This window comes from Aptenodytes patagonicus, chromosome 7 (assembly GCF_965638725.1).
Source record: "Aptenodytes patagonicus chromosome 7, bAptPat1.pri.cur, whole genome shotgun sequence".
Lineage (NCBI taxonomy): Eukaryota > Metazoa > Chordata > Aves > Sphenisciformes > Spheniscidae > Aptenodytes > Aptenodytes patagonicus.
This window is the reverse complement of record NC_134955.1, coordinates 33,539,459-33,563,876: the sequence shown is the minus strand read 5'-3', so window position 1 is coordinate 33,563,876 and position 24,418 is coordinate 33,539,459. Positions and strand designations below refer to the sequence as shown.

The 24,418-nt window shown below is 44.4% G+C and overlaps 1 protein-coding gene across 1 annotated transcript in view; it reads right to left on the bottom strand.

Annotated features, from left to right (window-relative positions):
* Positions 1-2,174: 2,174 nt before the first annotated feature.
* Positions 2,175-24,418, bottom strand: part of LOC143163434 (deubiquitinase DESI2-like) — a 59,524-nt gene continuing 37,280 nt past the window's right edge. The window contains exons 3-5 of the mRNA XM_076344784.1: positions 23,742-23,835; positions 22,546-22,687; positions 2,175-5,276 (exon numbers count right to left, since the gene is read on the bottom strand). Coding sequence (XP_076200899.1) covers positions 5,034-5,276; positions 22,546-22,687; positions 23,742-23,835 — 479 coding nt within the window. The 3' untranslated portion in view covers positions 2,175-5,033. The remainder of the gene's footprint in view (positions 5,277-22,545; positions 22,688-23,741; positions 23,836-24,418) is intronic.

The following is a 24,418-nucleotide window of genomic DNA, read 5'->3' as shown; positions in this document are numbered from 1 at the left end:
TGATGACTAGTACAAATGACTGACTAGCTCACTGAATCTCAACAGAGCTAGGGATTTCACCTCCCTCCACACATCGGAAAAGTCAGCCTGCAGGACTGAGGTCAGGGACATTTCAGGAAAGCAAGTGGCATGGAGAGACTAAGAGCTTCTGCAGCTTACACCTGGGATATCTTGGCAGGGTGGGAGGGAAAGCAGGGCTGAAATAGCAGGAAACATTGTCATTCAGGATTGGTAAGCATGGAGGGCACCACTGGAGAGAAACATAGGCAGCCTCTGCTGTCTCCAGTGAGAGCTGAAGGCTATGTTAGTATTCACCCAGTGGATGAGCAGAACTTAGCCAGCTGAATCTTTACTTGTAAAAAGAGACAAGCCAGCTCAACAATGTTAAGCTGCACATGCAGTCCCCACTAGCTTTTGTAGGTGAACACAAATCTTTACTGAGGGCTGCCTTCTGTAATTTTGACCTTTCCATCAAAGCTCATGGATTAAAGCAGTTGTGAAGGCCTGGCCACTAGCCACGTCTTTCATTCTGTAGCCTGTTTTCCTAAGGAAAGAAGATTGCCATGATCATATGGCCTGTTTTCCTGCATTGTTATCCCTTATCCCAATCACATTGGACCCCCAAAAACATTTATAGCCTTTTCAAAACAAAGCTGGCTACAACAGCGCTAATGGACACTCTTACTCTGAGATTTAGAGCCATTAGTCATTCATTCCTGCTAGTAATTAAATGTGCCGTGCCATCCACTCAAACACCTCTCAGCTACAGCCACATGTGCAATGGTGGAGAGCTGACATGTTAGAGATAAGAGCAAATATTCTCCAGGCATAGGCTGCAATGTTTTCACATATTACTGTAGCCAAAGGCTCTGCCGTGCTCTGGTAGCCTGTGGCAATGGCAGAGTGGAGCTGGGAGAATGAAAGCTGCTCTTTTAAATACTTCCTGAGTCACTACACAGCCTTTCCACAACCCAAATCATTGCCTGATGGTGAACATAGCAGGGACAAAGTGGAACAGGGCACCTGCTGCCTCAACTCAAAGAGTAATTTAAAACCATTTGAAAATGAAACACTGATGATTACATCCTTTGGTCTTCTCCATTAATCACATCAAGGAGTTGGTGGAGGTACTTTACTTAAGTTTTCTGAACATGTCAATAAGCTACCACATATATACAAACTGAAATGAGAAGAAAATCAAACACATATAATAAGAAGATAAGCGAACATTATTGCAATCCAGTGGCCACTAACTTGTTCTGAGAGCCTCTCCAGCCTAGAGACAAATAAACAGAACTGAAGAATAAAAATATAACGTAGCAGGAAACGACTGCTTCTTGAGTACCTCAATAACACAAAAGCGACATGGGTGTGAATTCCAGAAATGCGAACTCTCAGCCGGGAGCAATGAGAGCAAGAGAACAGGTCTGTGTCCATCCCCACGCTGTGCTGGGACTGGGATGAACTATCACAGAGCACAAGCTCGGTGCTGGGGGACCAGCTCGCCCAGAACCTCTGAAAGCACAACTGTCCCTTTTAAAACTGCGTAAGAGTTTGAGAGATACAGGCCTCAAATCACAGACTCGGGAAGAGGAAGCCAACTGACAAAAAAAAAATCAGTAAGAATAATCTCCTGAAATTAAAAGAGTTGCTATTATAGATACAGGCATGCTGAGAAGAGAGGTTATTACTTACCTCTTTCCTCTCACCCTAACTTTCCCTAGAAACAGTTTGTATTGTAACTCTAATATTCCAGCATTAGGCTAACCTCACCTTCAGTCTTACTGTCCCACCTGAGTACTATTAGCTCTCTGCTAGAGACATAACCCACAGCTGCTGATGCCCATGTGCAGAGTTGGTGCCCTCTCATTCCAACTTTTAAAAGGGCACCAAAAGTCCTGGCAGTAAGCAGAAGGGTTAAGAGTTTGTGCCAGTGCCACGGGGTGCTCTTGTTAAGATTCGTAAGCTGCTCTTTTGTTTTCACTGATAACTGTTGGTATCTAAAATTTTCCCATGGTGTTATGCTCTAAAACAGCAAGAGAAAGCAAATGTGTAACTAAATACAAATATGATATAATTACATAATAACAACAGTAATTTTGTAATAATTGGAAGGATAAGAAAAGTGCCTAAAACAAACATGCAGTGCCAGAGATGAACAGTAAATTAGACTTTTAAAATGTCTTAAAGTTTAATAATCTAAAATGCTGTTAAATTACAGAGGTAAAGCTATCATCAATATATATTTTATTTCCACAGTGTCCCTTTGTTCTTGTCATTGTTGGTTGGTCACCTTGAACAGAGAGGGGTGGGGAGAAACGCTTTTGAAGACTGGAATATATTCTGGTTTTGATTTACAACAGAGGTTTGATGCCTCCTTGATGTGACCCCTACTGTCATAAAGAAATGGACAAACATAAAAGTAGATAAACAAACATCTGGCTTTTATGACATTGTCAGCTCATCCCAAGTGTTGTTCCCAATACTTTAAGCACATATTCATGTCCCCCAGGAGGCTGAATGTAGCTTTCTTGTCGGGGTTACCATACAGCCAGTTAAGCATTTTTTACTTTGTGAAATACTGTGAGAGGGTTTTCCATGTGAAACGTGCCTCTGGAGCCCTAGTTCTCTCCTAGATGTATACATGGTGCTTTACCTGGAGCTCAGGTGCAGAGCGGAAACACAAGGGTGATGGCTGGCTGGCTTTTGTCACATCAGTGTTTCTGACTGCAGTTTTCCTGGCCTAGACAAAAGCTCTGGGAAAGCCTCTTCTCACTTTCCTCCAGAGAAGGACCTAAAAAGAGATTTTAAAATTCACTGCACATAATGTGCTGCTGGCTATTGGCAGGCACCCTGGGAGCTTCAGACAAATGAAGCTTGCATTGCTGGTTTAGGCTGCAATGACCATGACTGCAGGGGAATAGAGAGTGCAACAGTACATTGTGTAACATGGTTTCTGGGCAGCAGGATGGAGAAGAGGATGGAAATCTTATTAAACATCCCTGGACAAGCCAGGGTAATCAAGATCAGTGCTGGACTGGATACCAGGAGCTGCAGAATTGCTCACAATGCAGTATTGGCTGTGAGTAGCCAAGGTTAATAAGGAACATGACTTTAGTTCAGTATAGAACTTGCAGCAATTTGTTCAGAGGATGAAAATGAGAGGTGTGTTGTAAAGGTTTTGTTGCCCAAACATGCATCACTTCAGGAGCCGGTGGAGTGAGGCCATCCTGTGAGTTATATTTCCATCCAATAGATCTCTCCAAAGCCTCCTGCTTCACTAAGAGCGTGCACATGTAACAAACCATTAAGCGCTGTCTGTGCAGACATGATGTACATCATAGCCAAGACCTTCAGCCCTGAAAGCACACACTTCTGTATACCTGAGCTAAAGAAACAGCTGGTTGGACTTAGCATGCTATTGCGACCAATAAAAGGAAAAAAACACCCATCTTAAGGGCTTGTACTTCTTTCTGGGTGGAGGGTGGAAGTCCTGACTTGGTAGTAGCTGTTGGGAACAGCATTTCCAAAGTGGCAACCCCCTCTCAACACTGTGCCTGTTCCTTTTTCATCCTTCTTTGTGTAGCCAAGAGGAGTTGCAAGGGAGAGAGGGGGGCTGGATTTCCCCTTTGATTCTCTCCTACATCTTCTGACTAGAACTCCTAGTGAGATAATTGAGTGGGAGAGTTGGTGTACATGTCCTTTCCTCCTCCTCTGCTTTCTCATCAGATTTCAGAATGAGCATAAATACATCCAAGGAACAGATTCTTGTCAAGAGCCAGCCTGGAGAGGCCAGTGAGCCAGCTGTGCCCATTTTTCATGCCACTGAAATAGTGCACACAACGGAAGGCACCATGGTGGCCCATGCATTGGAAGGGTCATCCATGCTTTCCAGATGTGGCCCTAAGTTTCCCCCTCCACCTCCAAAAAGGGAGGAGAAGAAAACAGGTTGACATTCTTTGGGTTCACCACTTATTTTTTATGTTCTTGGATTGGCTCGAAAATAGGCTGGGGAAGGATGGCTCTGGAGCCACATTTTAGGACTGTGAGTGCAGGAGGAAAAACTGAAGGAAATAGTGACCTTCCCAACAGATTCTCTCTCCTCCTCCTTGTGCTCAGGAGGGCCATTCCCCCAAAGACAGCCAGCAAATGTCAGCTAGGAGAGAGATTCCCCAGGGAATCTGGGGAAAAAAAGGAAACCAGGAACGCTGCCTAGAATTAGGGTAACTGAGAGGGGTCTGTGCCAAAAAGCACGAATATAGTCAACAGTCATCTCTGCACCTACTTAGTAGCTGCCTCTAAGCACTAGCCCTATCCTTTTTTTGACCCCAAAGAAAAGCCATGGTAACACATTCATTTTCTAGGTTCTTTGTTATTATTTTCAAGAGCAGGACATTCATTGGAGCTCTTAAATTTGAGTACTGAAAATTGGTGGTTGTAGAACAGCAGCACCTTTCATTTGTCCTTCACGTGAGTTAGAAACCTGGTAATTACAAAAGGGGTGGGGCTGAGTGGAGCTTGTTGCTGGTCTAAGAGATGAGAAGGTTGAGTTCTGGCTCTGCTTCCTTCACTGGGTGTGGGCAGGAGATTTGTCATAGGGGAATGGCAAATCCAGCCAAAATAGAGAGGAGGCTGCTGGGCTCACATGGAAGGGGGAAGAGATAAAAAGATAAAACAGTTCCAGAGAAGGAACATCACAGTATGGTGCCCCTCTGCCCGTACGCTTGCTCTCATGCCCAAGAGAGCCAGCAGTTCTCCATGGATCAAGGAGCATGGGGGCTCTGGGAGGAGAATCCAGTTAGTTGCCACACTCCTCAGTTCAGCGTTGGGGTTCACAGTCATTTTGCCGAGCAACTCTAGTGGCAGCCCTTGGAAAAGGGACTGAAGCTTCACCTCCTTAGTAGAAAGGGTCTTCCCTCCCCTGTGTTGTTCATTGAAGAAGAGAAGAGAGAAACCAAGGGGTGCGAAAGGGTGTGAGAAAGAAATAGTACAAGAGAGAGAAGGGTGTTGTTTGAGGGCATACTGGGCACAGTTTAGACCCGGGTATGTCTACAGGTTCGCGATGTGCCTGAGGCTGAGGGGGCTGCGGAGGTGGAGGGGGACTCCTCATCCGTTGTGTCCCCCTGCTCCTCCTTGTGTAGGCCGAGACTGATGTGGCTCTGCAGTGCTGCTGGGGTCAGCCACTCCTTGGGGAGGCAGCTCTGGAGGAAGGGGATGCACGAGCTGAAGTAGGCCAGGCGATTCACCCAGCGGGGGATCTCTTTCCCACATAGTATCTGTGGAGCAAACCGAAAAGGAGCATGATTAATAATACCAAAACATATGCGTGGTGGCAATGTCATCCTCATCTGCACCACCACCTCAGCAGGGTGAATTCCCTGTTGCTCAGAAGAGAGCTGTTTGAAATGTAGGGAGCACCTTCTGCAGTCAGAAACAGCTATAAATGCAAATGACTACACAACTGCTCGACAAGCACAGAGAGCCCTGCCAGCCATAGCCCTTGTCAGCATCATAGCAGAGACCGGGGAAAACAGTTCATGGCCCTCAATGGCTTTGGCCACTCTGTTCTCCAGGCAGTCCATGGGTAAAAGGACAGGCCTGCTGGTGCTTCCCAACCAAGACAATGACACTCATTTTCCAAGTAGCTCAAAAATTTTGGAAAAATATTTAGGCTGTTGCTGGCCAGACCTTGAGGAGCCCAGAAGCTAAACCTGACTAGGTGGATGGAGATGCCTGAGAAGCTGTTCTTGCTGCTCACTTTTTTCCTCGGGCTGACACACTGGGTCAGTCAAGTTACAGTATCTGGGAGTCCTTTTCCTATCCTAGCACATCACCCTTTAATTTCTCCTCATATGGTATTTCCTAAATGTGGGAAAGCAAGCAACAAACAGAAAAATATTAGCTTCTCACCAGGCTTGTGTTTCATCATAGATGCTCCTGGCACTGATTTGGGTTACACTCTGCTAGCACAGATATTGTTTTCCAAGGTAATCTCATATTCAGCACAATGAAACAACCTGCTGCATACAGCAGCTCCTTTCTGCTGTAGCATTTGACTACACATATATACAGGTGCCAGATTTTAGTAGCTGTATCTGGCTTAGGCCACATAAGGAAAGTTTCCCTTTACATTTTAACATTTCCATTACCAAACACGGAACAGGCACATGGAACTGATCAGCCGGGGTGCCTCAAGAGCCTGTCTTTAGTAAATATACTGCCTGTGTACACCAGTATACTAGAGCCTGAAGTCTGTGGCAGGTACAGTAGTCATAATACCTGAATTCTCCTTCCCTCCCAGCGCTGTCTCCCATGGAGCAAGACAGGCAGGGAGGAAACTCCACCCCACAGACCTTGTCCCACAATTTACATGGATTAGCGGTTCCAGGGTTGTCCATACTGCACCTTCTGCCAATACTAAATTCCTTTGCTCTTCCTCCCACCCTCTTCCCGTCTAAAGCTACACTTAATTTAATACTAATTACTGCAGAAACTAAGAGGGTGTTTGTCTGTAATCCACTAAGGAGATTATTTGGTGAGATGTCTGTTACTGACAATGGAAATGCAGTGCTTAGAGGTTTCAAGAGATTTTCAGGGAGCATGACTGGAGCAGTTGCTAGAGGATGGGCTGTGCCGCATCGTAGTTGTTACGGCTGACGACCAGCTGGTCCTTCATGCGTATGGCCTGAGCAGAATGATCTAAGCCCCACTCCAACAGTCACCTTGAAGATAAGGGAATTAGCTTGCTCCAGCAGCATGGAGTTTCCAATGAGGTGCGGAGAAGGCGGCAAACCTGTGACTGTGCTAATTTGACTACAGAACTCACTTTATTTTGACATGCATTGTTTGAAAATCAATGTGTGAAACTGAAGACATTATCATTAGGTATCAGAGAATGAGCAGAGCCATTTAGCTGCCAAAATTACTTGCAAGCGTAGACTGTTCTTTACCTAATACACCCCAAGGACTTTAATTTCAGTTCTTACAAGTGCTGCATTCTACTTAACCTCAGATACAGCTATCTGGATCTGTACTTTTGAAATTTTTAATCTGGGGACAATTACTTTATTAGCAATTCTTTATCTCCATCCAGATCCCTGGTTTCCATTGCTAGAGCTATTGCCTGAGCCTATAAGCAGATAACCTCTCCACTTCCCTTTAAGACTCACTCATAGAAAATTTGCTGATCCATTTGATTTTCTCACCAGACATATCTGATCATTTTCACAAGAATACTGTTGAATTTTTTAAACTGTATTCAATATGTTCTACTTGAACATTGAACCTGAGCCACAGACAAAAAATGCAGCACAATTGCCTCTAGGTTTTGTAGCATTTTTCTTTCTTCCTCTCCAGGAACTTAGGCAACATATTGCCAGTGTAGAAAGTGACTCGGTTTAGGCTTCTTGTGATGTATATGCGTGCACATGAGTTTAGTTCTCAAGCAGTCATAAGTCTTAATAAAGACTTCCCCCCAGATATTAATAGGAAAACAAAACCAGGGAATGATTCTTCAGAAAATTAGCTGAAACAACAGAACAGCACAAGATAAGACTGCCTGAAATTGAAATACTGTTCTTAAGAGTTGGCTTTCTTTTCTAAGCAGATCCCCTAGTGACTGAAATAGTACTTCCCAATGTGGAAGCAATGCTGAGATGTTTGCCTTTTGTTTATGGGAGCTTCTTCACCCAGAATGAATCAGTGAGGCAAGGAAGAGCCAGAAAAAGAATGGAGATGTGTGGGCATCAGGCCATCAATCAGCAAAGGGCAGTTTGTGGAGCTTAAGGATAATGATGAAGTCAAAGTGGTTTCTGTTTCCTCAGTTATACTTGTCCTCGCCTCTTGTCAGTGAAGCCTCGATACTATTCCACAGCAAAACACAATGCTCAACAGGAGCAAAAGGGCAATGGCAGGGAATGCCACTAACGCTACAGCCTGCTCCTGTATTTTTCACTCCTTGCCATAAAGCATATTGTGCTGGAGCATCCAGCAGTACTTAGCTAATGGAGAAACATCAAATAAACCTGACTGCAATGGGATTAAACCAACTGAGTTTAAATAAAACAGCACAAGCAAGATGAAGTGGGTGTTTTCCAATTGCATATGAAGACACAGAAAAAATCTACCTACTGCAGCTCTTCAGGGCAATTCTCAACTGAAAACCTCACACTGGAACAATAAACTCACAGAAGCCTGTTACCATCCGTTGTTTCCACCAGCAGAACTCTTTTTTAGAGGTTTTTATAGTTTAGGATTTTAGGGGTTTTTTTTCTTGTTTGCCAAACAAGTGGGGTTTTCTCTTTTGAAGGGGGTAAACTTCTCTGTGATGGATCATGTACTTGTCCTGTCAGACTTAGCAGATGATAAACTGTTATGGGTTAGAAATCACTGGTCCTGACCAACATATCAGATTGTCTTGTTACCATCCCTTCAGGAAACTTAGCATACCTGTAGTAGAGCCTGAGCTTGACGCTTGACAAGAAAGCAGCTGAGCCTCTTAAGCTGACAGGAGAAAGAACTTTAAAGAAATGAACAGAGTCACAGAAGGGCTAAGCCTATGTGAGATAGAAGTCTGAAAGGTAGCTCAGGGTTTAGTTATAGCTTCTCTGAGGCAGAAGAGTGTTTGGGATGGGAAACCCTGCGGAGTACATGAGAGGCTGGACTACTGGCAGCAAAGCCTGGAACACCTCAGCCCATGTAGGGCTTCCCTAAGCTTTGCAAACCTCCTTTAAGTAGCGTCCAGCTATCATTGCCGAGCATAGCTCTTCCTCATCTTTCTGTCACTGTCAGGTCCCTGAAGGTTTGAGTTATTCTCACAGAGGCAGCCGGTCCCTGGCACAGACTGAAATCCAGCATTTTGGATAGCGAGGGCAGCTTGTGATTGCCCACCAAGAGACCTGTCCCCGTTTCAGGCAGAAACTTCGGCGGAGGCTGCATGTACTTACAGCTTCCACTGAGCGGCACCTCGTGATAGAGAGCCAAGTCTCCCATAGCTGCAGCTGCTTCTGGGGACTCTGCCTAAGAGCTGCGAATGACCCAGCTGGTATCTGCAGAGTCAAGTGGAAACAGCAGTTCAGACATCCGTGGCTGAAACCAAACGTGAGGGAGAAATGGGAGATGACAGTTTGGCTGCTATTTCTGGGCAGCTGTCAAATCCACACCAGGATTTCAACTCATCAAGAAACAACTAATTTGGGATACAAAAAGATCCTCTGAGCACCTTAAGCTGTGTCATCTTCCACTAAACAGTCACTGGTTAAAATGTACAAACTGCCCTGGGAGTAAGGACTGCACCCCGTCACTCTTCCCTCCTCTAAGTGCCATAAGAACTAGGCTTCATTGCTCAACAAGGCCTTAAAGCTCCCTGCAAAGCTTTACTCTGTGCAGGGGAGCAGCCTAGCAGCTGGGAAACATGGGTTTAAATGGAAGGCCACAATGGAAGAAGCTGAGTCTTCTGCCTTCTAGAGGACAACGCTATCAATGTGCTGCATTTTGTGAGGGCTTTGGGTCTTTGGGCACATGCTAGACATTGTCTGAGATAGTCTAACAGGCTGAGCCCCTTTCAAAATAAAGTGAAGGGCTGATTAGTTGTAGATCCTAAGAGAGAAAGCTCTTGAATGCAATAGGTACTGCGCTGTGCTGGATGATGTAATTGGGGCAATTCAGGCCATGCACAGAAGTATAACTCAAGGCACTTAGGAATTTTTTTTTTAAGTGAGCCTTTCCAAAGGCACCATGTAGTGCTCCGATCCATGAAAATCAAGATGAGCAGAGGCAACATTACATTCCTCAAACAATACATGCTAATTACTTCAATTCTTGTCTTCAAACTGAGGCTCGGAGAGTTCAGCACTGAATGTCTGCTGAACCACCCACTGCCACTTCCACTTAGCAGCCTTGCTAAAAATGAGGTGGTGTCCACATGGGGCATGTATCCATTTGAGCTACTGTACAGTATTCCCCTTGGTGTGTCTTAGAGAATGCAAAGGGCTTTTATTGGCGCCTGAGGAGTCTAACACACCCCAGAGCACTTTAAGAGCAAAGCCTTTAGAGCCCAAGGGGAATCTTTCCAGTGCTTGCATGAGTTGGCTCCTACGAGGCCTAGGCAATATAGCATAGATGATGCTTATCAGAATTTCAGAATAAGGCCATTAGATACAAACCAGCACATCTGCCCAGGCAAAGCTTGCAGGCTGTGCTAGGGTAGCCAAAAACCATATGTAGAAAGAGAAGCATGGCAATGTGATGAAATTAGTACTTGGACACATCTGGAATAAACCATTAACCCAATGCACAGGGACATCTTTTTTACCACCTTGCAAAAACTAAACTGGTAGTACAACTGCCCAGTGCTGGCAGAGATAAGGGAGTCTTGAGTGCATCAGCAAGGAACATACCTCTAGCTCTGCACTCCTGATCAGCTGCTGCATATGGCATATATGCTGGAAATAATATTCCTGAAAGAGAACGGACATACAGCCTTCGCAACACACCTGAAAGCACAGTCTAACCTTGGCGGAGTTGGCATGCTAGGCTCAATTGCTTGAAACAGATTTATTGTATAGTTACTGTGTAAAAATGACAATTTCTACTCTAGGGAATATAAGTAGCCTGTGGAGATCAACAGAATAGATGAGGGGGCCACTTCACTGGGCCGTGAAGCTGCATGCAGCATGCATTCAGCAGAGCCAGGAATGGCCTGCATCTTGCATGGGAAAGGGTACAGCTGAGAGACTGTAGATGAGGCTGAATGAGCTCAGTAATGAGGCTGCGTTCTGGGAGGTAGTATCCCAAGTCAAAGGCAGGAAGGGAAAAACCTTTTAAATTAATTTAAGCAACTGTCTAAAATGCCCCCATTCTCCTATGCAATCCCTTTTTGTTCCACAGCAGGCAGGGTACTGCCACTCCTACGGGTCCTCCCCAGGACTGCGGGCATTTCTCCCATTTAAAGCAGAAGAAGCACCTGCACTGTCTCCCTGAGACGAGCCAGGAGTGAGAAAAAGGGAAAGCATTGAAAGGAGGGACTAATACCCACGGTCTTGCTCCCCTTTTGATGCTAGTGGGAACGTGTCAGTCACCTCTGTGGTCCTGCGGCGGAAGGACAGAGCTGCCTCTATACAGGAGTCTGCATGCAGAGAGATGCCAAGAACAGAGATGATGGAGTAGATAGCTCTGGGTCAAACGAGGCAGCTGGCTTATAGCACCTCAGCACTCACAGGACTATTTCAGCTTCACTGGCCAGGCCACCAGTGGAGAGGCATGGTGGCTGCAAATGTGAAATCTTGATGAACCACATTCAGAGCTGAATTTTGAGTGGCATCGCTGATAAGTTATGTACCAACACTGGAGTACGGCAATACCCTCTTTGAGCATGAAGTTCCTTGTAACCAGCACTTACACGTACAGCCAGCAGCTGCAGAATGACAAGGTAGGCAGCAAGTGGCCTCATAACAGATGACCATTTTGGGAATACTAAGTATAATTAAGTCTGGGCTCGTTAGTGACATTTCAAATAATGACTCTCCCACCAAATGAATGAGCAACTGCAATTCATTCATATTATCATGATGGCGTGAAGAGGAACTGCCTTCTCCTAGCAGGTGCTGTTTCGAGACCAGTGGCTGAGAACAGCTGCTGCCTAATAGGGTCGTCCTTTCCAGTGTTATGGACATGCTGAACATGACCAGGCCAACCCATATGCATAGAGGGATGGACATCAAGAGTATCTATTTTCTCCTGAATAGCTAACCAAGAAAATCCTGTGTTTCAGTCTCAAGCCTTGTTTCCTAACATTAGTGAGCAGCAGGTTACTGCGGATGGAGATACGATGAGAAGAGAGAGTCCAGGAACTCACAGGAACAGGGAAAGACCTTCTGTCTGGCAGTGTTGGCAGGACTCCTAAGCAAAAGGTTCCAGTCTCTAAAGCCTAACAACACACTTAGACAGTTCATTTACACTCCTGACACTTTCCATTTATCAACAGGCAGCTGGTGAAAAGGACAGGGTTTTTCCTTGCCATCTTCATTCGTGGAAAGGAGGCATCTGTTCTCAGGCATTTGCACACACAGAGACTCAAAGGCTCCATGATGGTGCGACTAGAGATGAATTCCCCAGATAGCACAAACTAACTTAACTCCTGCTTATTTATAACAGGTAAGGACAGGGGGCTTTTGGTTTGGGAAGACAGATGCAAAGAGCAGATAAAATAAAATAGATGGTGCAAAACACCCACATTTACACCAGCCCCGAAGAGCTTGAGGGTTGGTTTTTTTTCCAAATTCACTCTTAAAATATCTTCACATTTAATCTTTTTGGCTAGATGGATCACTTTAAAGGGAAAACCTGAAATAACTGCAGAGGCACATGTGGCAAAATCAGACCATTTTCAAAAAAAGTTGAAAAGATGTGCGAAAAACTTGCCCTGGGGGTGGTGGTGGTGTGGTGATTTCTGTTTCAAATTACTTGCCACCTCATACTATTCCCCTGCACACATAGATAGATAGGGGAAATAGGATGGACTGAGAGAGCTGAAAGATCCATATAAGAGTTATTCCACTAATTGTTTTTGTTGGGCTATAAGACTCATTCAGGATAGCAAGGCTAGAAAGGTTAATGATGGGAACAGATGTTTATATTTTTATAGCAGTCTTTATTCCAAGGACTTCCCAAATACTTAATAAATTTTAACTAATACACAAACTACACCTAGAAATCTCATTTTGCCATGGCAGAGAAGCCACATCTGGAATGCAATATAGCAGTTTATTAACCGCATGCAGTCAAAATTGTGCATAGTTACAGGCAGAAACAAGAGAAAAAGTGACATCCATCTGAAACCATGAGGATAATTTAAGGGTGCAGGATGCCTTTATTAATAAGCTTCTTCTAAACATATGTGGCAGTTAAAAACCAGAAAACAAACACAGCCTGTTCGCCATAGAGCTAACAACATTCAAAGGCTGCTGCAATGAAGCAAGTCTTTCCATCAGCTTCAGTGAGGACTGGCTCAGGTGCCAGGAAATAAAGCTGTCCTAACGTTCTTTCATGCCCTGTAGTTGGTTTTTTGTTTGTTTGTTCATTTCCTTCTCTCCTTTCTGTCTGTTGGGAGCATTGTGTCCCCTGCCATTAACAGAATTGCACATAGGCTTTTACGCAACAAAACACCTATCTCCTCCTCTACAACAGAGGCAACTGAAAAGCAATTGTTGACTAAGGAAAACACAGGTCTTACTGTCTACTGTCTACTGTCTTACTTGTCTACTTAGGATCTCCTGAAGACTGGTTTATAAAAGCTTCTGCTGCTTTTGACTGTGACTCAAATGCCACCTGAAGCTCCCTTCTCTGGTGTTTAATCCTTTCTCTCTGACAGCTTTCATGCTAAGAAGAGCTTCCTAGTTTTTAATAACATTATGATGAGAACTCACGTGTGCCTGGGGATGGACCTGGAAAGCTTTAGGCCTGAATTATTCACTGATGATTAAAAAACTGCCCTCGTTTGGTCTTTGATTCAGCAAACCTACCTTTTTCAGAGAATTTACTGAAAGTCAAGCTCCTCTAAGGAAAGGAGGATTCTGATGTAAGTTTGTTATATGCTGTCAGCTGTGCCTTGGCTGAAAAAGGACAGGTGAATAGCCAGAGAGAAAAGAATATGCACTGGCTACCATCTCCTGTCACTTCAGCACAACTCCACACCCTCTACCAGTAAAGTAAGATCTGTCTGTTCTACCAAAGCTCCAACCACATTGACAAAAGACAACCAAGACAGCCACACCATCAGGGAAGTATACATCAGACATAGCTCTAAAACCAATCACAGGCGTATCTTACACTGCACTTCAGTTACGAGATGCGTATTTTCTGCTATCACACTGATACACAATGACAAAGCCTCTCTCTGCTACTATCAATAGGACAGATCTTTACCAATAATACAAAGAAAAGGGGAAAGAAGCCCTAGCATCCAGCCTAGATGTGATCCGCATGCAAGCAAGCCTGATTGCGCCAAGATCATCCCCTGCCTCCCAAGGAAATTCAGATTGTGTGGCTTCACCAAGCATTTCCATCCAATCCGGCATGCACGTTTAATAATATCACTGTGGTGTCAGCATCAATAGTTGGTATGCTAGATGCCTACTTCAGTCCTCTGTAACCATCAGGTTGCAGGATTCACTGTGCAGACTCCATCTGTTAATCTTCAAGGTATTTCCTATTGGAGACCATCCTTTTAGGCTGATTTGAGAGAGTCCTGCTGTCTTCGGGAGACTGGGAGCTATTTACCTCCCAGGTTGAGCATTGCAGTGCTGCAGCTCTGAGACTCTGGCTGCAAAGCATTTGACTGTGACAGGGTCCATAATCCCTGCCCTGTAGGAGCCAGCCTCATCTAGGATGCTAAAGAATTTTCCAAGGCTGACCTAAGCCACCTCAGATGCTTAGGAGACTCTCTTCCCCTCCTGTGTCAACAAAGAATGGGCCAAGCTCGCTTCATTAGCCACCAGGCCTATTTTCCAAGGCCCCTTCAGCCCAAGAACAAGACCCCCAGTTCCCCAAAATATTTTTCTCTCTCTGGAAATTTCTGCAAATCCTACAACTTCAAAATGAGCTTCTAAAACTACAAGCACACGAATTCTGATTTAGGCCTCTCTCTTCTCCTGCTGAAATGTGTTGTCTCTCTGTTTATGTAAATCATTAAAGTAGAACAGTTCCCACAGGAGACGCTGAGGGACTCCTTGCTCCAGAACATCTTGTAGCTGATATTCAGGAGAATTTTTGCTGAAATATAGGAGAAAAGGTAAATAAATCTTTAGTCCAACTTGCTCTCCCACACCTCAGCAAGCTTCTCTCTATCCAGGAAGCTCTGTTACTTGCAGATGAGTATGTCTCACCAGCTAAACGTTCTGTTTGAACCCACAAAATGTCCTAGCAAAAGTTTTAATAAAACTGTCAGATCCCTCTAAAAGGCTCTGCTTTTGATGACCTGGTTTACTCTGAAAATCCTACTTCAGCTCTAATAATTAGTTCAAATTTTAGCCATTTACCCAGACGGCATCTCCGAGCACTGTCCCGTGGATCCAATCCTTTGGATCAAGAAATGCTGAGAAATAAGGAAACAGATCCTTTAATATTTAGAGGAATAAAGGGGTGAAAAGGATCAGTGGGTACAAAAGGAAGCTGGATAATGGGATACCAATCTGTTTTCCTCAAGGGTTTTTAATCCCTGAAATCCAAATGACCTTAAAGAGCCTTCTGAAGAATGATCACATGTGGATGTGAACCGTGCACACCAACTTCAGAGTTGGTTCTAGTCTTTTTTAATAACTTTCTCTGGGTATAAGAGAAAGTTGTGATAATTTAGGAAGCAAATAGGGATGTTTAACTGTGCTTCACCATACTTCGTCATGCAGCCAAATTCTGCTTTCAGTGACTCTAGGGGAATTCATATCAGATCACTCAGGTGTTCCTGAGCCAGGTTTGTCCCAGGGACTGCTGCAGATTCTCTGACCATGCTCTTAGAGATCCAGACAGGTCCTACTAACACAGACCCAGCCTTCTCCTGCCTGCCTTCTCCTTTTAATAAAAAAAAAAAAAAAGTAGGGTAGTTTTAGAGCAGCTGCAAGACAGATAAGTAACTCCAGGCTGGGAAACTGCTACAAAATACAGAGGGTTTTGACCTTTTCTGGTACTTAAGATAAATTACGCATACAAATCAGAAAGAAATCATTCCCCTTTCAAGAAGAGGGAGGAAAGACATGATAAAAGAAGAAAACCTTCTGTCACTGCTGTCCTCAGGTAAAGTTCCACCATCAACAATTTTTAAGGTGAATCAAATCAGTGCATCTCAATTCATTTCCTAATTAGGATGAGCATCAACTTCATATCTTGTCAAAAGGGCCCATAAGACCCACTGACTTTATTGCTATTCCACCACTGGTAAGGTTAGTGGGGAATAAAAGGGGCTATCTTCCCTGGTGCTCAGAAGCCACACTTCTTTGATGTCATGTGTCCTAAAGCAAGGTTCTGAAGAGTTTCCTTAAATCGGGATCATTCCAGTTGCTTGGCAGTAATCACATTGATGAAGGGAGAAGGAGTGGTTTCCTTGAGTCATTTCACTTATCTTCCAGTTCTGGTGCTGATTCAAAGGTGTTTTTCTCCCTTCCCGTGGTGATTTGCCCTTTTCTGAGACATGCTGTAGCAACTGTCATCACTCTAGTAAGAACACAGCTCCATAGCTTATCTTAGACAGGAAACTTCAGAAGCATGGAAAATTGCTGTGGGAAGTCAAATGAGTCATCTTCTGTTTGTGAATGCACTAAGCAGCAAAAGCTTTTTCAGAGTCTTTAAGCTGCAGTGACATGGTGTGATCCTTACACTCAATACTGAGGAATATTGCCAGACTGGAGAAGAACCTGGAAGCAGGAAACCTTCATCCTCCCTCTGATCCTCTAGTTACTGCTATCTTCTCTAAAGGAGCTGTCCTCAGGCACTGTACACTCACCATACTTCTACGCAGCAGCAGGGCTCATATTCTTATATGCCCATATTTGAACCTCTGGCAGTCAACCTTTCTCCTTTACACGTGTTTGGGGGTACAAGCTGTGCCAAGTTTGCGTTTGCCTTGCCTAGTATCTGCCTTCCACAAGCCCACATTGTGTTGTAGAGTTGCAGGGCAATCATGAGCCATGCTCTCGCATTGAAAATTGCCCTCTGACAGCAATTTCACAGTTCCCTATATCTGCATGCACCTACCCTTATCTATGTCCAAAGAACAGTCTTGGTGACAAAGAGTGCGTAACTGCATGTCTTTCTTGGCACCTCGTGGCACACTTCCTTGTGATCCACTGCTGCAGTGACAAGTGCTCCTGCAAAGCAGTGGCATGGCTGGGACCTCAAACCTGCGGGTCCTTGCAGGGTAACTTATAGCCCAGGAATTACTTCGAGTTTGGCTTTTTCCTGAAAGCACAAATGTATTCCTCTCCCTTTGTGTCTGCTTTACAGCAATTTGTAACTTCTGTCCTTTTGCTATCTCACATCTCCTTGTTCTGAAAAATCAGGGAATTCAACGAATCACATCATGGAAAGAACTAATTATTTTAGCCTTTCTTTTTGTTTTAAAAGCTTTTTCTAATGTTCAAAAGCCAATATTTTTTCCATCTGGCAGAGTTTAAGTAGCCTCTTTCATCAGCCAGGGCAACTCATAAAGAACACAAATATTTTACAACTCCTTGAAGGGCCATTTGAACATATTGATGTAAGTATACATGGGGAATTGTTAGGCAGATAGTGACTTAACAAAGGATGATCAAACAGAAGGACTTCACCCAATATTGATGTGGTCCTAACTGAATTCCCCACACATGCATAACCTTATCAGAATGCCAAAATCCCTGCTGTGTGCCAGCAGCATTACCTGCCTGGAGTACTGACACGCGGAAAGGCACAGAAGCTCAGAACAGGATGGGAAGTTTGGGCTGTGCTACTGATGACCTGACTGATTTTTCTTTGCAGAAGTTGCAGGCAGAAGTCCTGCAAAAGGATTGCCCATCCTCCTGGACAGTTTCTTCAGAGACCGTGGTACTAATACTACTTGACTTTGGTGTCTGTCAACATAAGCAACATGAAATGAACAAGCTTCTTGTAGGCAAATTGCTAATCCCAGTTTGACGAACCTCTTCATTTTAACCCCCGAACAATTTGCTTAAGTGGTTTATAAATATAGGTACAATGGGACCATGTTGCAGGAGTTAGGGTTGCCCCAGGCACTCTAGATTTTCACTGCTTAGATCAAGCTTCCCTCACCTTCCCACACTGACATAGATGGTGAAGGTAAAGGGAGACCACAAAGGGGTATTAAGTGGCGTGTGTACCAGCGACCTTAAATTGAAACTGGGCAAACGCACAGGGGGTGCATTCGATTTCTCTCCCATGACTATCCACTAGGAAATTCTGCCCTGCTTTATATCAGAACTTCTTTCAAAACTAATTAAGATGGTGTGTGGCACTTACTAGGCAGAGACTTATGCTCTCTGGTAGTTCCTCTCTTCTTAAATACCCCAAAGTTCCCCGATGAAGAAGAATTTCTCAGGAAATCCGCAGGAAGAGACTCCTGATCATGCAGCATATCCACTGAATCGCTCACTAGGAAAGCTGCCGTGAAATAGCATTGGAGAAGATGAAGTCTGAACTGTTGCTGCTGAAACTGGAGCATTCTCTGTTTTCTTTCCACAGGAGCTGCTTTGTGAATAGACCCAACCATGCCTCTTTGATCCAGTGGCTGCTCATTAGAAGTCCATAGGGAACTGGCAAAGCAGGAAGAGATCTAAGTCTTGAGCAAGTATGAATATGCTTGGCAGTCTGCAGTAGGGAGTAAGGAAAATTCAGAGCTAAGTGCCAATGAGGGAGTAACAAAGCCCCTTGCAGCTTACAAGTGAATGTGAGCAGGAAGATCAGAAGACTCAGAAGAGATGCATAGCACTGTAGGGAGAGGCTCAATGCCACAGCAGCACGCAATTAGGCTGCAACGGCGCTGCAAAATGAGTTTTTTCAGAGGTAGATAGCAGGTCAAAGGCATGCCCAGTGGTTAAGTAGAGCTTATCTGCCTGTGCTGTGCTTATCTGAGTTGCTGCAGTCCAGGGATTTTTCAAGATGCATGGCCAAATGGCATAGTCATGAACAGAGGTCTGGACATGCCCCTAACCATTAGCAGTCAGTCTGCATTGCCTACTTAGACCACAAATTTTATAACTGTTAAAGATAACAGTTACCAGTTATCATGGTGGGACCTGAGGCATCACTGTATTAAACATAAATTTGACAGAAAAATCATTCATAAACAGATATAGATGAAAGATTTCTGGATGGGTGTTCTGTTTGCTGAGAAAACACTGATAAAGGACAAGAAAACAAAAACTTTGAAAGTAAAGACTGGCTCCTGTGGCTTCAGCAGTCCTTCTGAGGACAGGGAATCTGACTTACAGGTCCTGGCAATTGGACATGCGGCCGTTGTCTCACGGTGTGATCCTGAGAAAGCTGATCTGGGAGGGAGAGCCAGCCTTATACCTCCTTCCCATTCCCTCTGCAGAATCGTGACCTCAGCCAGCAGGACATGTGGCTACATCTGCCCTTGGTCCGTGTGACCAGATGGTATCTTCCCAACCCATGGCCCAGCCACCAGGGCAACATCTGTATGGATACTAATTAGCAAGCCCACAGCCAGATGAAGAAATCAAGGTGGCCAAACACAGCTACCTGGCACATGGCCGTACAGGCAAATATCAAGGCCTGCCAGACAGATTTGTGTAAACACACATTAACTCATACATCACCACATGGCTATAAAGCTCTAGCTCTGGTTTTGCGTGCTGATACAGAACAATACAAGCTATAAACCAGGTAATTAACCTTGGCAGATAAGAGAGCTGTCATCAACATTTCAGAGCCCTTTTTAAAGGCAGGAAAGAACCCCGCATACAAGGGGAGATACTTAGGCACAGAGCAGGGATGTGACTTGCCTGGCATTAGTCAGGAGGCTCAGAACAACCACCTCCTGAGCTCACCACACTGCTTATGCCCCTGGGCAGAAAGGCCTAAAGGGCTGTAGGGAGCAGAGCTGGTCGTTCCCTCTTTCACGCTAAAAATTAGCCTCCACCCCCACTCCCTTCTGTGGTGAAAGGGCATTGCTGTACCGATAGCATCACCTTTCAGTTGGGCTACAGCAACAGAGGAACCAAGAATTTATACTCAAAATCCTTGGCTGCCTGTTGTGTGGCTGCAGTTAAATCCCAGTTCCAGTGAGCAATTTTATTCTGTTGAACAAAACTTCTACATCTTTTCTTCTAAGTCTTTGAATACTTTTTCCAGTTTCCTGTCTTTAACTGCCACATAACATAGCTATGCATAAATAGATGCTAATTGTTATTATTGCTGTTTCACAGATGAAAAGTCTGAAGGAAAGGGCAATACAGACACTAAACAGACTCGTCTCAGAATTAGTTTTAGGGCACAAATATCAGTTCTGTTTTCTGCCCTCTATGGTGACACATATCTACACAATCATGAGAGCCACTCATCATGCAGTCAACACGTTCTGTGCACTATAAGGCTGTACCTTATAGCTCTATATGGTAGGGTCTGGTGCTTTCTAATGTGATGGGTTTTGTTTTAACAGGAACTAGAGCAAGAAAAAAAAAAAAAGCACCAAGGCTATAAAGTTAAGCAAGCATTCAGGTGATGGGAAATGAGAATAGAAACTTTCATTGCTTTCAGTTCAAGCAGGTTCTGTCTCAACAGATTTCAAGCAGTCGTTCCTCCAAGAGGTCAGAAGTATTCCAGGATACGCTGTGCTACTTCTCACCCAGCTCCAAAACCCAGTGATTGCCAAATTACTCTGTTTACCAGAAAGGATGGAGACATCTGTCATAAGGCAGCCACATGTATTTCTCATGTTACTGACTGAGGCATGTTGAGTGGCTAGGACTTTTGCTTACTGTCTTAACACCAGCTATTTCTTTAAGAATTTCAGCTCCCATTTTCTGTATCTTGATGCTAGAGACCATCCAGGGCCTTCTGCTTCGGGGCCTGAAGTGCACCTCCTCTGGTTTTGCATTTGTAATACTTTACAGAGGGGCGATAAACACAGGCATATGTGAAGAGTAACAGCAACAAAAAATCCTGCTTGCCTATGAAGGGTTTATTTAAACCGACCCAAATCCTGAGTAAATTCTGCTTCTGGGAGCAGAAGTGTCAGAACTAGCCATTTAGGCTTTTGGTTTATTATCTGGACAGGATATGGGGCAGTGAATGAGCACACAGAATCCACCAAGAAAGCTCTTGCAGGAAAACTTAACCCTAAATTCCACTCCTGTAAAGATGTTCACTGAAGGCGCAATTTAAAGCAAAATTTAAAATATGCTAGTAGTCTTTTATTAAGATCTCTTACTTGACTTGTGTTTGGAAGGTTGGACGAGGAAGGGGCAGTGAGGGGTCCACTGATACGTAGCAGCAGAATCAGGGAAGAATGGCTTTGAGCTTATGGCTTGGACATGAGACAGAAATTTTACATATCAAAATATGTAGTAAGCGATGACCTTATTTCACTGCTGCAGGTAAAGGGGATTTTTTAGCTTTCACTAATAATCACACAAATTTCTCCTGGGTTTCCTTCATCGTTTTTAAAGTTCCCATTTTCTGTTGTAGCAATTTGATTCTTTGACTCTAAAATAGTAGTGTAGCTAACATTGATTTGATCACTGTACTGCTTGAAACTTCATTCTCTGTTTGTACCAACACAATTCCTTCCTGTTTATTTTTATTTGCTGACATTTACAGAAAGGACTCAGTCATTTTCTTTTTCTATAATTAGCAAGGATGAAACCGATAGAGAACTGGTTTTCCTAACAGCCTAAGCAGGTCCCTTGTAAATAAATTGCTGGTTCTCAGATTCACTAGGGATTTTCTTACAAAATCATACAGTATTTTTTCTACATAATCTCATCTCACTCGGGATCCGTGACGGGCCTGTTTGGGGATGAATGGACACTTGTGGCAAAAGAGGTTATTGGCATAGGACTCTTGCCCCATATGATGAAGAAAGGCGAGAGTTGTGTAATGAATGAGGATGGGGACTCCGCAAGAGAAATGAAAGTTTCACTGTTAAAGCAGTTGAAATCTATTGTCAAGAATCATATTCTCACCTCGTGTTTGCCAGAAACACCCATGGAAAGCACAGAAACAGTTTTTATGGAAGGTCACTTCCATTTTGTGCTTTTCATGTCTTTTTCTGGCACTGGGTCAAGATCCTGAATTCAGATTTACACAAATGCTGAATACTCACACCTTAATTGAAACACACTTTAAACATCTAATCTGGAGGGTGAGGAAAAAGGCAGCTTCCCCCCAAAAAAAATTCAGATCTTCGGGAATCGAAAATCAGTTATCCCAAATTAGCAGATAATTGGGATAAATTTGTGCTTCTCTGCGATTCAGTTCTCTCTGAAGAAAAATAACAGCTCTGTTATAATTCAGTGTGTTTCTGTGAACATGAAAATGAATAAGCACCAAAGATGTCTATGAGAAAATCAATACTTTTTTAAAATGGGTTTTGGATGGTGCACGTTAAATAAGGAAAAGGGACACCCACTTCCTGAATACTGCAAATTTTTGTTTGCAGAACACCGATAAGCCATTTTTATCCCTTTGCAGATCATGTAGGGTTATTTGTGCTTGTTGTTAAAATGATGCACATTTGCATGCTAGCCAGGTCTGTCCTTCCAATTCCTGCTCAGCGCCTATTCAGTGAACCAAAATGCAGGCACTCCTAATTTCTCACATAGTTTAGACCAAACTCATGATAAACCTGCTGCATCTCCACCTCCTGATCCCATCCCTTTCAACAGCAAAGGGCTTACAAAAATATTAAGGGCAGATTCAGGAGGTTTGGCTACGGGGTCTGGCCTGGCAGGCTGTGCTGACCCCAGTTCCCTTTCTGTAAGCACTACCACCGATCTGAAGCAGGAAAAAAAGAAAAAAAAAAAAAAAAATAGCTGTGCCCACCTCAGCCAGAGCAGCAGAGAAGTGATTACAGTTCTTGTGCATCAGGTGGTACGCGTTGCCTTTGTACTCCTTGCCCAGCTCTTCCATAATCTTATCCACGTCCTCTTCTGTAAAGTCTGTAGTGCCCAAGGCAATGGATTCTCTAGTTAAAAACAACACACACAACAGGAAACATGGAAGGATACAGTGAAGACAGTGTTACGTACCCAGGGAAAAGGAAATGATCAGACATTGGCAAGAAGGACAGGCTTAAAACATGGACATGTATGTCTGGGGCTATCAGAGACTCTCACTAACAAAATGGCACAGTAATATCCCCAGCTTATCCATAAAGGTTATATCCAGGTTACAGCACAGGCAACAGCCCCAAGAGCTTCCTGCTCACCACCAGGGAAGTCTCAGCTTTGGGGGTCTGCTCCCACTCTGCCCATCGCCCCTCAATAGAAACTTCCAGTAGGACAGAGGAGATGATTTTCTCATGATGGAGAAGGTTTCCGTGGGGTGGACCAGGAAAGAGCAGACCAAGAACTTCATGCAGAAACCTATTGCTTCTCCCAATATTCACTCAATAGTGCTCATGGTTCTAAAAGTCTCCAACAACCCTCAACATAAACTGGCAGTCTGGGAAGGTCAAGCCCCACTTGCCACGGGCAGTTCCTTGACCCACAGCCCCACAGTCTGAGCACCTTGAACAACACGTTAATGCAACATCCGCTCAGACTGCCCTAGCAGCTGGCCTGTCCCTTGTGACGGAGTAGCAATAAACACACGAGATGATGACTTCTGGTACTCTGTGCAGTATCCAGAAATAGGTGATACTCATAAAAAGACTAGGTTTTGTTTTTTCCCCTGTGCACTGGCTCTGTGTAACACACAGTTACTCCCATTCTTGCTGACAGGTGAAACTAGGAGCACAGAAAACAAAGAAAATGGGAAAAGAGAACTGCATTCATTTGTAAGTATGCTTTTAAACCCTGCCAAACACAGTTCAGCACTGTTCCCTGTTTGGTGTACACGATCTTTTATCCACCTCCAAAATCCCTGCAGGGCTGCCTTTGAACCAGGATCATGTACAGGATGCAGTGAGGGCGCTTATGAGGAGAGGGAAAGGGTGACCCAGAGGAAAGGACTTCCCTGCTCCCCCTATACCAATGGCTACCGGGGGTAGAGGGGAAGAGGTAGAAAAGGGCCCTTACTTGAATTTAAAGGTCTCGCCAAGTTCTACCGCACTGCCAGGTGTGATCTCGAAAATCCCACTGAAAGGGTAGGGATGCCCTCCATAGGCAAACTCTGACAAGGAAAGAAACAGATTGTGAGTAATTGAATGAACGCGATGTCAGAAAAAAGTCTATGGCAGCTGTCTGCACAGCTCAGCATCAGCACCAGGGGCCAAGCTATTGCCACCATCGGTTTCAGTCAGACTCTGAAAGCCATTTTCTCTGTCTGGTTACCTATCAGCCCAAGGATACCCTCACAGCCTCCCTCCATGCTAGCACTACTGCTTTCCCACAGCGCCAGGAAAACTCTCCGAGTCTGTCTCTGTGCCCATCCAGGTGGCTTCCTCTCAGTGGAAAGTTCTGTGGTGGAGACATCTACAAACACTACAGGAGACTGTCGCTGGTGGTACTGAGCTGGAAGAAGTCTTTTCTGGAGTAGGGAGAAATCAGGTCTTCTTCCAGAGGGATTTACAGGCAGCGACCGGGAATTCTTTGCAGAAAGCCAAGCTGATTGTGCTCTGCTGCCTCAGCATGCGAGTTGAGCCAGGAGGTCCCTCCATGTCATACAGGCCATCTTGCATGGCCTGTGAAACACAGCCTGTAGACCTCATGGTGTCAGGCATGCCATCCCACACAGCCTGTGAAAACTTCTGTGC